Consider the following 13519-nt stretch of genomic DNA (forward strand, 5'->3'; position numbering starts at 1 on the left):
GATGCAATCTTGCAAAAGAGGCCGATAAGGGGGCAAGACAGCTTAAATAGCTTAGGCCTGCCCCCTGTTGGCAGGTTGGGCCCATAAAGCCCCGCCTTTTATTATTATCCTAGTCTCAATTCATGGGCAATCTCAAATATTATACCCAAGCCTATAGTGGCAAGCCACTCTTTGGGTGTCTATTTGTTGTTTTGTGAGATAGCTCTTTGGTATCTGTCTGTTTGGTTCCAGGACCTCCATGGATACCAAAATAGCAATTATTATTATTATTATTATTATTATTTCCCAACTCTCTCTGCGGATCAAGGCGGGATTACATCAATAAAACAATTCCATATAAAATACAGTTGTTAAAACAATAACATTACTATTCATTCACTAAAATAACAGATCATCAACTAACATTCACACTAACATTCATACAATCAGATCAGAAGTAGAGTATTTAAGATCTTTTATAAAAGATCAGAGGGGTAGGCCCACCAGAAGAGATTCGTCTTCAGTGCCTTCTTGAAGGCATCTAAGGTGGTGATAAGACGAATCTCCTCTGGCAAGCTGTTCCATAATCTGGGGACTGCGGCGGTGAATGTTCTGTAAGAAGTTGTTGTTAGCCTGGTTTTGAGTACTCCAATAGGTTCTTTCCAGATGTTCTGAGAGTGCGGGGTGGGTTGTGTAGCAAGTAGCAATAGCAAATAGCAATAATCTGTGGATGCGCAAGTCCCATTAAATACAATGGCACAGTAAAATGGTTCCCTTCTATAAAATGGCAAAAATAAGCTTTGCTTTTGGAATTAGTTGATGTTTTTGAATATTTTCAAGTTGTGGGTTCTTGAATCCATGGATAAAAAATCTGTGGATACTGATGGCTGACTTTGCTGTCAGAGAGCTCTGGTGCCACAACAAACAAATCCCAGGATTCCATAGCATTGAGTCGTGGCAGTTAAAGCAGAACCACATTGCATTATTTCTGCAGTGCAATTTAGACTCAAGACACAGACAATTCCTGCTCCCCCAACTGCTTCATACCCAGAGATTTGTCTGCACTACACAGTTATATGAATTTCATACTTAAACTGTCAAAGCACCATTGAAAAGAATCCAAGGATTTGTAATTTGAGGAAGTCTCCAGGAGTGGCAATTCAAATAGCTTGGAGGCTTCACGTGAATTATTTAAAAATAAAATAACACTTCCCAATTTTGGCTACTTCCAGTTTTGGTTTTTGTTGTTGGTGGTGTGAAGGATTTTTTTTTTTTTTTGAGGAGTGGGGGGGGGGCCTGTCTAGAAGGTGCCAATTCAAATAGTTTGTAGGTTCCACCTGCACTTTTTAAAAATAAAAAATAGCCATTTCTGGCTACTTCCAGTTTTGGTTTTTGTTGTTGTTACAGAGGTTGTTGTTGCTCCATCTGCACTTTTTAAAAATAAGAAATACTCATTTCTGGCTACTTCTAGTTTTGATTTTTGTTGTTGTTGTTACAGAGGATTGTTGTGTGTTTTTTTTTTGGGGGGGGGGTCTGTTCAGTGGGTACCAGGGCAGAATACTGGCTTCTGATCCTGCTGCATTTGCCCATCTCTGATTTAAAGTAAATGAATATCTGCTGAGGTTGCAAAGAAATCTTGATATGTTTGAGCCACTTTCTGCTAAGGTGCTTGAAAAAACCAAAGGTGCTGCTGGACAAGAGAGAAGATATTGGGAAGAGATATTAGTGTGCCTCCTTAGCTCCATATCTTGTTCCCATTAGTAACAAAACTGGAATAAATTATGGCAGAGAGAAAGATTATGCAAATTTGTTCAATTGGTAACCTCTACAAAATCATCGAATCACAGATTTGGAAGAGACCCCAAGGGCCATCCACCCCAACCCTCTACCTTGCAGAAATACACAATCAAAGTACTCCTGGTAGATGGCCATCCAGCCTCTGTTTTAAAACCTCCAAAGGAAGAGGTTTTAAAGCCCCCACACAACAAAGCAGTGTATTCCATTGTCAAACAACCCTTCCCTTCAGAAAGTTCTTCCTAATGTTTAGGTGGAATCGCCTTTCTTGTAGCTTGAATCCACTGCTCTGTTTCTTAGGAGTTTATCACACTGGAGCTAATTTTATCATTAGAGAGAGAGTAAAGCATCCTGCAAATAAAGTGAAAACGGTGAGTAATTGTGCAAATGATTATACACACAATTGCATAAATAAAGTGATATCGGAAATATATTGTCACCGAAATCCCGTAAGTGAAAAGATGCAAGTTAATGCTTCTTTGTGACCACTTTAATGGCAGGTTTTGTGTGATGTGTGAAATCGTACCATGTAATTACGCAATTTTTCCGGGATATTCACGGGGATATTTCACTTTATTTGCAGGATTGGGGAAAACTCCCAATCTCCTCTGTGTCATAAACTTCTTAGTCTCTGGAGACTAACATCTATGTGGGTTCCCTGAGTGCAGAATATTATTTGAAAAGCCCACATTAAACACAACCTGCCCTTGCTCTTTATTACCAGCTTCTTGGCAGTGTGTAGGATCTTCTGAGCTTCCCCTGGCTCTTAACATGTCTTGTTTCCCCTTTTTTCCTCAGGGCTTTGCATCTTCTCTCATTTTGTTCCATCTGGCATTCTGGCTGGAATGGTCTTTTGGCTAATCTTATCCCACTTCCTCTTTGACAAATCTATCGTGTCTCATTATTATAACCTTGCAGCATCTGTGCCAGTTGGAATTTGCCAAATCTTTCTGAGAGCACAGAGGGAGATCGAGACAAGAATGATTTCCAGCTTTGAAGAGCTAGCAAGTGCGATATAAATGATCTGCCAGGGTGCAAAGAGTGAATGGCTGTGCCTTGCCCATTCATAAACTTGGATTAGAAATCATTTCTAACCACAAGAGGTGTGAAATTTCCTATTGTATATGAGGCTGAAGAGCCACCCTTGAATCTCATTTAGGGGTGGCTAATGAAAATGTCTTCTGGGTGAAAGTTACCAAACTAGTCTAGGCCAGTTGAAGTAAATGTCCCCCAGAGGACCTGAGCATACGGGGAGGATTATATGGGAGGAGGTGATCCTGTAGATAACCTGGACCCAAAACCATGTAGGGCTTTAAAGGTAATAACTTATAGGTAATTTGCCCAGAAACCAATTGGTAACCAATGGAGTGGTTTCAGTATTGGTATGATACGTTCACTCCTAGATGTACCAGCAGTCAATCTGGCTGCCTTGTTTTGGACTAACTGAAGTTTTCAAATTTGATACATATTGCAAAAGTCCAGCCTGGAGGTTACCAGGATGGGCATGGCCACCTTTAATTCTCTAGTTCTAAACAGAGGCACAGCTCGTGTATCAGGTGAAGCTGCTAATAATCATTCCTGACCATCACATCTATATTGGCTGATGTTTGGCAATACGGATCCAGGAGTACTCCAAAGCTGCAAATAGTCTTTCAGAGGGAAGTGTAATCCCATCCAGAACTGGTTGACACACTTCCTAACTCAGCTTGGGACTCTTAACAACAAGCACTTCTGTCATGTCTGGAGTCTGGATTCAGTTTCTATTTGTTTTTCTCTATCCAGCCAATTACTTCCTCCAGGCATTTATTCAGAGGAGACACTCTGTCCTTAGCTCAGTCTGTTTCTGAAGCTTTGGAGAAATATATTTGAGTATCATAAACCAACCTTTCAGTGGCTGCAATCCAACATCCTCACAGCATAGTATAAATATCTACATTTAAAGATACATTCATTCCACGTGCATAGCACGACTTACACATGTGTATCTCACCAACAGAATGCCAAATACTGAGTGGTTTGCCATTCATGTGTTAGGTGGCTACAATTTTCACCCTGGCCAGACACCATGATTATATCCCATCTTTCTCCTAGGATGGGGCCGGTTTTGAGAGTTGTGCTGCAATACATCCGAATGGCAACAGAAGAAGACTAGGTTGTATCATGCCTGCACTGATAGCCATGTCAGGAGAGTGGTGAATCCACTCTGGTTGTAGGAGGTATCCAAGGTGCTGAATGCTACTTCTTGAATAGCTAGCATACTGGAACATTCCTTTAAAGTCTGGAATTAAACCAAAGAGCAGAAACATTGCATCCCAAACTTGGAAGACACCAATAATCACTGCTTTACTGGATGTCCTTTTCAAAACATGGAAATCCTTCATATGATTGCAGGTCCTTCTTTGATAGGTTTCCACATCCAGAAGATGGTTTAGTCCTGCCTTTCAGAACTGATGTAATAATTCCGCAGAAAGATGTCTGAACTTAGAATAAATGTATAAAAGGGTAAACAATTTTGAATAGTCCAGGGATCATTTTTTGTCCTCAGGAGCCACAGGAGGTCCACAAATACTTGAAGGATGCAGACATAGCTGAAAGTCAACTTCTGTTTCCATTTCAAAAGCTTTTGGAGAGGAGTATGAAGGCATGTGCCCTGTTCTAACAGGAAACTTCCATCCCTGGAAACCTCCATGAACATAACAAAATTGGCACTTCTTTTGTTTTTGAAGTTTTGCACATCCTTCCTACTGGTCTAGATTGTGAAAGTTTTTGTGCAGCTTCCCAGTTTTTTCTTTTTCTTTTCTATGCTAGGACTTGCATCCAGTTTTTTTCCAGAAAATCACAGTGTGTGTGTGTGTGTTGTACAAAATGCAAAATGTGTACACATGCGCGCGCGCACACACACACACACACACAAAACGGCATGCACACTTAAGTATCCGCTTTTAATGCAGAAAGATCTGAGATGGATCAAATGCAGACTGAAGATGTGAGGATGAATATTTAAAGTATTTTTCTCCCCACAGAAGGGGAAAACTAACAATCCTCTGAAGTATTCTCCCTGTATCCAAATTTCCTGAAATGTAGTGCAGAAAGTATTCTGAAGAGGAAAACATGGGTTTTCTGTGCAGAAAAAAAGTTTTTGCACAAAAACATGTTTTTGTGCAGAATAATTCCTGTGTGACACTTCAGGATATTGAATACTAGGAGTAAGTTGCACAAAATTCTTTCTGGTCTTTTCCCCCTCCCTTCACATCAGGGTTTCCTGACTACTTGGAAACCCACTTTTTGAGTTGTGAATGAATAATGGACCAAATATCTTTCCTCCTCTAACATGGGGTAGAGTCCTGCGTTGGGCATGGGTTGAGTGCCCATGCCTACATAAATTTGCCCAAATGTCTGCATAGGATTTGCATCACTTGAGAAGCACATAACACATGGGTGGCAATTATGCAGCCCTCCAGAAGATGCTAGACTGCAACTCCTTGTATTCCTCACCTTTGGCTATGCTGGCCAGGGCTGCTGTGAATTGTAGTCCAATAACATCCCGAGGGCTACACTATTCCCACATATTCCCATTCCTAATCTTGCTTGCTTGCTTGTTTGTTTAATACCCAGCCTTCTCTGAGCAGGGGACCAAAAGTGGCTTTCAACAAACTAAAACAAAGCCCAGCTCAAAATCTTATTAAGATAAAATATTAATTTTTAACAGTAATTAAACAATTCCATTAAAAACATAAAGTTAGAAGTTAGCAGTCTCCTGACCCTTGGTGAGAGAAAGGCAGGGTATAATCAGTAAATAAATAAAAGGTAGTTGATAAATAAAACACTTAAAATTCACATTTAAAACATAATAAGAAAGATAAAAGCACACCACATTAAAAGAGCCATCTTCACACAAGTTAACGGCCAAAGTCCTTGTTGCTGTGAACCCTCAACTAATTTCTTATGGCAACTTTTAGCTGAACCTTTCATAGGGTTTTCTTGGCAAGGTTTGTTCAGAGCTGATTCACCATTTTCATCCTCTGAAGCTGAGAGAATATAACTTACTCAAGGGCGCCCAGTGGGTTTCCATGGCTGAGAGGGGATTCAAACCTAACTAGTCTAGAGTCCTTGTCGAACACTCAAACCACTACACCATACTGGCTCTTTTTCAACCAAAGTCTTGCCTAATTATTATGGTCTTTGCCTGCTAGTAGAAATGGAGCAGACAAGCACTGTGAGAATTTTTGCTGCCCCCTATGAATTATTGCAGAGATTGGGCCAAAGGAGGGAGGGAAAGTGCTGGTAAGAAGTGTCAGAGTCCATTTTCTTTATTCCCATCACACAGTTCAGGGAGTATGAGCATCCATGCATCTCACAGCAGATCTGCTCAGTTTCCCAGGTCATTAGCTCTCATTTTCTGCTGGATAATAATGGTGTGGCTGAAACAGTTAGAGAAAAGTGATCAATTGCTATTCTTTAAGGCTGGATGAAGGAGACATACAAGAGATCTATCATTTCAGATGGAGACAGTTTGTTGTGTGATTTTTTAAAAAAAAATGTTATTAAGATATTGAGGCTGGACTGAGAAAATATTTCTTTGCTCAAAGGGGGGAAGCTAAAAGGCTTTGGCGGCTCAGCTAATGATGAACAACTTTTTCTTTGAACATGATGAACCATCATCACTTCCAGTGTTTCTTTCTGTGAGCAGATTGTTCATTAAGCTGATTGACTGGGAGAGGCTTCCTTGAAGTGATTGGGATACATAATTATGCCGATAAGAATGTGCCGAAAATTAATCTCTCAAGTAATTTGTCAGTGACACACGCGCTGAGCTTCTTGGAGAGAAGTCTGAACTGTTGGCAGTTTGTTGGGAGGTTCAGACAGTGTTGGGTAGAGAGGATTCTCATATCTCGAAGCTAAGTGGGGTCATACAAGTTCAGGAAATGAAAAAGAAAACCTGCTGAGCTTTGCAGTGATGGTCTGGGAAACTCTGGGAGCTGTAGTCCCAACATGGAAACATTTCCCATGGATGTGCTGGCCAAAAGAACCGAATCAAAATTGTTCACAATTTTCTCAAACCTTTTTGGTTATATGTTAGTGTGTATCGGCAGGTGGGAATGAGGCATCCCTCCCTCCCCCTCCCAAAATATACAAACAATGCTTTCCCCATGAATTTTCCCTTCAGCCTTTAAATTTCTAGCATTTGAGACAGTGGCCCATCACTTTGCACATCAGGCAAGACCTGCCACTGGAATGCATTTCCTGGAGGGGAACAGCAAAAGTGTTAGGCAAAATGCTTGAGGCAGAAGGATCCTTCTAAAGTTTTTCAAAAGCTTTAGAAGGCTCCTCTGATGTGGAGCAAGGACAGGCTGCTCAAGCCCATTGCCTAATGCATTTGCTGTTCTCTCTAAGAAACACACCTTGCCTCCTTTTTTTTCCTATTAAAGTTGGCACCCAGACTTGAGAATCGACTTGAAAGGATCTTGCAAGGACTTGACACTTGAGATGAGACTAGAAGGTAGAGACTTGAGACTTGACTCGAGACCCGGAGTAAAAGACTTGAATAGATCGCTGCCTAGAATTCTTTGACTGAGGTGCTTGCCTTTCCTTCATAGCTTTTGCCTGCCCCTTTCCTTTGGATACTTAAACTGTCTTTCTAAATGCTCAACTAATATTTTAAGTCAATGAGATGCTAGAAATTTGGGGACTGTATTAAAAATTAGTTGGAGAGTAGAATTCTTATTATAGGACAATGCCTTCATTTTCACCCCAGCATAGCAACACCCCTGTTATAAATTTTCCCAGTAGTTCTATTTCTCTTCTTGTTTTATTTAGATGTGACCCTCCATTTTTTCCTGGTGTTCATATTTTCATTTATGTTGTTTCCACTGGGACATTTTGTTGCATTTTCCATCTCTAAATTCAGGGTACTATCCTAAATTATTTTAGGAAAGAATAAACCCACTTGTACATGGTAGGAACTATTTCTGAGTGAGTGTGCAGGTTGCCACTGTGGGCTCATTGAGGTAGCAGTTTGCCTATTAAAATATGTGACATTGAAGATAAAAAAGCAAAAGGAAAGGGGCACTCACAGCACCTGTGAGATTAACTGATTTATTTTCATGTGAGCTTTCATGAATTTTAATCTACTTAGTCAGATGCTCTGATGGAGTACAAAATTAATGCCATGGCTACAGGCTTTTGGTATGGTGCGAGAAGCAGCCTAAATGGGCCAGAAGTGGACCTGAATGAACCCTACATTTTCTTCCAAGATCCACCCTCTGTCAGCCACCTAAACTGTCTTTGAATGGCTGGCCTTCCCACTCCATACCAGAGCCTGGGAAACTATGTGGGTTTCTGGGAAAGAGAAAGCACCCCATTGCCTGGAATTTAGCAGCCATTTTCATTTCACTTTCAGTTACAACCTTCAAAATGATGCTCTCAGTGAGTCAAGAAATGTACTTGTTGTGTGCACACTCTGTAAGGAAACAACATTGTCTCCGTTCATATCACTTTTAATGGACTGGGATTGTGAATATATCCCAATCAGCTGTTTCCCTTGCCTATCTTATTCTGATTTTTATCTTATTTTATTTTATTTTTGCCCCAGAACAGCAACTTGATTGATTGTTTGCCCAGGAAGATTCAAATGTTCACAAGTACTGTCAATTCTAGTATCAAATGTGTGTCCATTTATCCTCTTTCATAGAGACTGTCCCATTTGCCCAATGTAGAGTACAGGAGGATATTGCTGACAGATGATGCTTTATATCACATTGAGAGATGAACAAGTAAATGTACCTCTGATGTTATGGCTTTCTCCTCCCTCTGTCCCCTCTTTCTGCCTGTGTGTGGCTGTGCACACTATTACAGTTGCAGTTTTCCATACTGATGCTTTCAGAGCTTGAAAAAGTTGCCTCTTTTTGCTGTATGTCCCAGAATCCCCAACTAGCATGTCTACTGGCTTGTGGGTTACATGGGAGCTGTAGTCAAAATAATGTTTCCAAGCTCTGGGTAGTTCTCTCTGCCTATCCCTCTTGCTGAACGTGGAATTTCATATTTTCATATTCAATATCTGACTTCAGGCATGGTTTTAAGAGGTCACAATGACCTTTGGAACACTAGGAAGTTACACATGTGAGAAGGCACACTGGCCATGTGAAAGACCTAGATGTTAGTAAAATAAAAGGTAAATGGGCTTGGTGCTTACTCCATCTCTTCACATTTCCCCACAATGGAGATTAAGCAACTCCTATTGCAAAGGCAGTTAAAGGTATGTATAGGTGGAAAGATCCCTAAATTACCTATTGGTGGAATCCCCAAGGTGTCCCTCCCTACTTTTTAGGGTAACACTGTGGATGAGATTATGTTTCTGTTCAAAGTCCTGATCACTGCAAGGCATGTTCTTTCCTGGTAGACCTGCCCCCCAGGGACTTTTCATTTGCTTTTGTTTGGACCAACAGCATGTTTTCTTCTTCCTGGATTCTGCAGGTGGGCCATGATGGGGCCACACCAGAAAGCTCCTGGCTCTTAGAAGAAATAACCATTGTCATACCCACCAAAGGACTTATGTACACCTTTGTTTGTAAATGTTGGCTGGCTAGAGACATGGGAGATGGTCTTACTTCACGAGTCTTCAACGTCTTGGATGCTGACAGTGTCAACATTGGTCTGAAGGTGAGTTTCTGTTGCTAAGTCTTGTAAGCCCCATTCTTAGCTTTTGAAGAAAACAAGTTTGCTTTTACATAAGAAACATTTCCCCTACAAATTATGTGGAGTATATAACTAAACATAGGAACAACTACTGTTCTGCTTCAGTTTGAATTCACGTGAACCTTTCCCCTGCCCTCAAATTTCAGTTATCATTGCCTTACATATAATTGTGGGAAAGAAGACACTGGAAACCAGACTGAAAATTGCTGTCTCTGAATCCATACTGTAACAGTGCACACCCTTATATATTATGGTGTATACTATGCCCCATAGTAGTATAGGAAGTGCACAAGCATGGCATAGTGATTTGAGCATTGGACTCCAGCTCTGGAAAACAAGGGTCTTCGTCTCCCATCGCTAGCCTGTTACCCCATGTACTGGAATTCATATCTGTAGTTTTTCTGAAAATAGAGATTCTGCATAGGTGCTGTGAAGACGCACCCAACTAAAGATGGTGGCAGATTTGGGTGTGCAACGCCGGTACCCTGGTGAGATCAAACTCTTCTACCCAAAAAGGCTCTGATGCTGAATGTAAAGTTCAAAAAGGGGAAGTTTAATTTGAAGAACAAAAATAAAGAGTTTTCTCCTTCCCAGCTCTAGATAATTTGAAATAAAAGATACTTTACAATTTGGGTTTCAGCAATCTTCAGGATGTCATCTCTCTGGGTTTGATCTCCTCACTCAATGGAGCTGGTGCAGGGTCTTTCAGCTCCTGATTTCTTTGTCTTCTTTGATGCTGGTAACTAATTTGGCTAACTTGTTCTTGGTAACTAAATCGGCTAACGTGTAAGAAATGCCCTTTCCGGCTGTCTGGGCCTGTTTGCCACCAAAAGACAGCTCTCTGCCAGCTCACAGCAAAGACTGCCCCCAAACTAAAAGCCTCTAGCTACAACAGAGCATGCTGGGAATGGGCACACCAAACCTGGAAAAATGTAGGGGATCCTACAGCTTCTCCCACAACTAATACAAAGAACATTTCCTATACTAAAACACACTATGGCCTGAACTAATATGAAAAGAAATCCAGGGGGAGATTCAAACAGTCCTGGCTGGACATCACAGGTGCCATGGCTAACCACCACTAGTAGGCCTTTTTTACAAACCAGAGCAAATGTAGAGAGATCTTGTAGCACCTTTGAGACTAACTGAAAGAAAGAAGTTGGCATCATGAGCTTTTGTAGACTTAAGTCTACTTCCTCAGATGCATTTGGTGGAGCAGAAAGCCAGAGGCAGACCTAATATGCCATTAGTGTGTGAGAATGTCAATTCATATTCAAAATTCTTTGTGTATGGAAATGAAGTGGCAAGTCCAGTTTTAACAATGGTAGCTGATGAACCAAGGCAGAGGAAACTAGCCTGTAGGTCAGGGGTAGGCAATCTTTTTGAGCCGGGTGCCGGGTTGCTGTCCCTCAGACAACTGGGGGGCCAAAGCCAAAAAATAAATAATTAAATAATTTTTATTTAAAAATTAAATATATAAATAAACCAGGACAAATGCAGGACAAAATTTTCAAATGGAAGACACTTTTTTTTTTAAAAAATGGAGGACACGCGAAAAAAATTGTTGATTTTTAAAAAAATGTTAATATAAATGCATGTTTCTGAGGCTTCTATAGACAATTGCCCCCCAAAGGCCCTGGCGGCAATCGGCGGCAGGACCGGGCTGGGGCCGGTCCCAAGGCCTCGCCGGGCCGCATCCGGCCCACGGGCCGCAGGTTGCCTACCCCTCCTGTAGGTGAGGAGAATAGATGAGTGTGGGAAAGAGAGAGTAATGGGATGAATAGGTCAAGGATGCCCCCATGAGGATGGAGATCAGATAGTGTTGAGATGTGTGTAGTGTGTCAGGAAATCAAGCAAATGTGTAGCCCAGCCCAACATGCTAAGAAAATAGAGGAACTGTGTAGGAGCAACCCAAAGGCCTATTTTGTGGGCGGGCACCTTCCCAACATCAGGGTAGCATCTTTCTCCCCCTTGGCCTTCCAAGGTCCACATAATCTTTTGTTTTGCCACAGAGTATCATGGAGAAAACAAGTTGCACAAGGAGCCTCATGTTGATGCCAAATTGCATTTTCAGGAGATTTCCCAGGCTGTGATTTCAGCTTCAGATCAATATGTCAGCTCTCAGTGCAGCTTGGTTTTGGAGTGTTGAGCTATTAAGGGGTGACGGAGCCTGAAAAGATAGGCAGAGGTTGCCCACTCCATCTGTTAGTGCCTCATTCTGTTCCTGCAGTGGGCCAGTTTGATGCCTATCTGTTGATCTTCCCAGCACTTGGTATTGAGAAGTCCTGGAAATAATGTCCGAGATCCTGTATCAGGAAGCAGAACTAGGCTACAGCTGTCCTCACACCTCTTCCAGGGCTTACCATTTAGCTGTTGCAGCCGCTATTCCATGGTCATTCAGTAGCTGCTGGAGAGAGTGGAAGAAGGAGTTGGAGAAGTATTTGTCCCCAGTGCCAGGTACTGACTGATTAGATCAGTGGTTCTCAATCTTCCTAATGCTGCGACCCTTTAATACAGTTCCTCATGTTGTGGTGACCCCCAACCATAAAATTATTTCCTAAGCCCATCATTTGACCCCCAAAGGGGTCGTGACCCACACCTACATTGTAGGTGAGCAAAACCCAGTCATTTCTCCAAGTTTTGCAAAAAGTTGATCATCTGCTGATGGGTATCTTGACAGATGTCATTGTTTTGTGTCAGGTTATGGGGAGATAGTTAGATGGTTCTCTGATTTCCCCACTTATCTACCACTCACTGAATGGCCATGGAATGAGGACTAAAGCAACTAAGCAGTGCCTTCTGGGGGTGACTTTAGTCATTAGAGAGAAAGGAAGAAAATTCCGACTTCCACATTAACCAAAAGAAGATGTTGTTGTTGTGTGCCTTCAAGTCATTTCTAACATATGGTGCCCCTAAGTCGAAGCTTTCTGGGGCTGAGAGCGTGTGACATGCCCAAGGACACCCAGTGGGTTTCCATTGCCCAGCAGGGAATTGAACCCTAGTCTCCAGAGTTGAGGTTCAAACCACTACACCACACTGGCTTCCAAAGTACACTTAAGTTGGAGTTATATTTGCTTATGTTACTAACAAGATCACCATCTTGACTATGTATGTATGCAAATATAAAATATTTTTGTCCCTTCAGAACTGGGGCTCAAATCATCTTACAAAATTAAAACAATACATTAATTTCAAAAGCAGGTGTAATTACTAGTAGACACTGACAACATTAATGACTAAATACCCTGAAGTTACCAGAACCTGCCTTATCTTGGAATCTAAGGAGGGCCAGCTCTGGTTTGTCCTTGGATGGGAGACCACCATGGAGTACCAGGTGCTTTAGACCAGGGGTAGGCAACCTGCGGCCCGCGGGCCGGATGTGGTCCGGCTAGGCCTTGGGACCGGCCCCAGCCCAGTCCTGCTGCCGATTGCCTCCGGGGCCTTTGGGGGGCAATTGTCTATAGAAGCCTCAGAAACATGCATTTATATTAACATTTTTTTAAAAATCAGCAAATTTTTTCACGTGTCCTCCATTTTTTTTAAAAAAAGTGTCTTCCATTTGAAAATTTTGTCCTACATTTGTCCTGGTTTATTTATATATTTAATTTTTTTTTTAAAAAAATTAATTATTTATTTTTTGGCTTCGGCCCCCCAGTTGTCTGAGGGACAGCAACCCGGCCCCCGGCTCAAAAAGGTTGCCTACCCCTGCTTTAGACTGTATTTCAGAGGACTGAACTGGCAAAGCCACCTTTATGTATTTCTTGCCTTTAAAAAGCCTATGAAATTTGTAGGGCCATCATAAGTAAAAAGGCAACGTAAATAGGCAACATGAAGGTTCATACACAAACACACAAACATTGACAGCATTGTCCTCCATTATCTTACGGTTTTAAATTCCATAATTCAACAGTGCATTGTGTGAAGAGGCATGAGGTAGTCCTGTGTCACAGAAGTGAATAAATTAAGTAAGCATTGTATGAAAAAAAAAATTACCAAAAAATGAACAGCTTATTCCAAGAAATGCTTCCCAAGTCCAGGTTCATTTTGTCTC

At 41.5% G+C, this 13519-nt stretch overlaps 1 protein-coding gene across 1 annotated transcript in view; it reads left to right on the forward strand.

Annotated features, from left to right (window-relative positions):
- LOC149324215 (lipoxygenase homology domain-containing protein 1-like) overlaps positions 1 to 13519 on the forward strand; it is a 237886-nt gene that overhangs the window by 174808 nt on the left and 49559 nt on the right. The window contains exon 33 of the mRNA XM_089487726.1: positions 9247 to 9432. Coding sequence (XP_089343852.1) covers positions 9247 to 9432 — 186 coding nt within the window. The remainder of the gene's footprint in view (positions 1 to 9246; positions 9433 to 13519) is intronic.

Source organism: Sceloporus occidentalis, unplaced genomic scaffold, assembly GCF_023333645.1.
Source record: "Sceloporus occidentalis isolate IW3139 unplaced genomic scaffold, rSceOcc1.0.p SCAF_1, whole genome shotgun sequence".
NCBI lineage: Eukaryota > Metazoa > Chordata > Lepidosauria > Squamata > Phrynosomatidae > Sceloporus > Sceloporus occidentalis.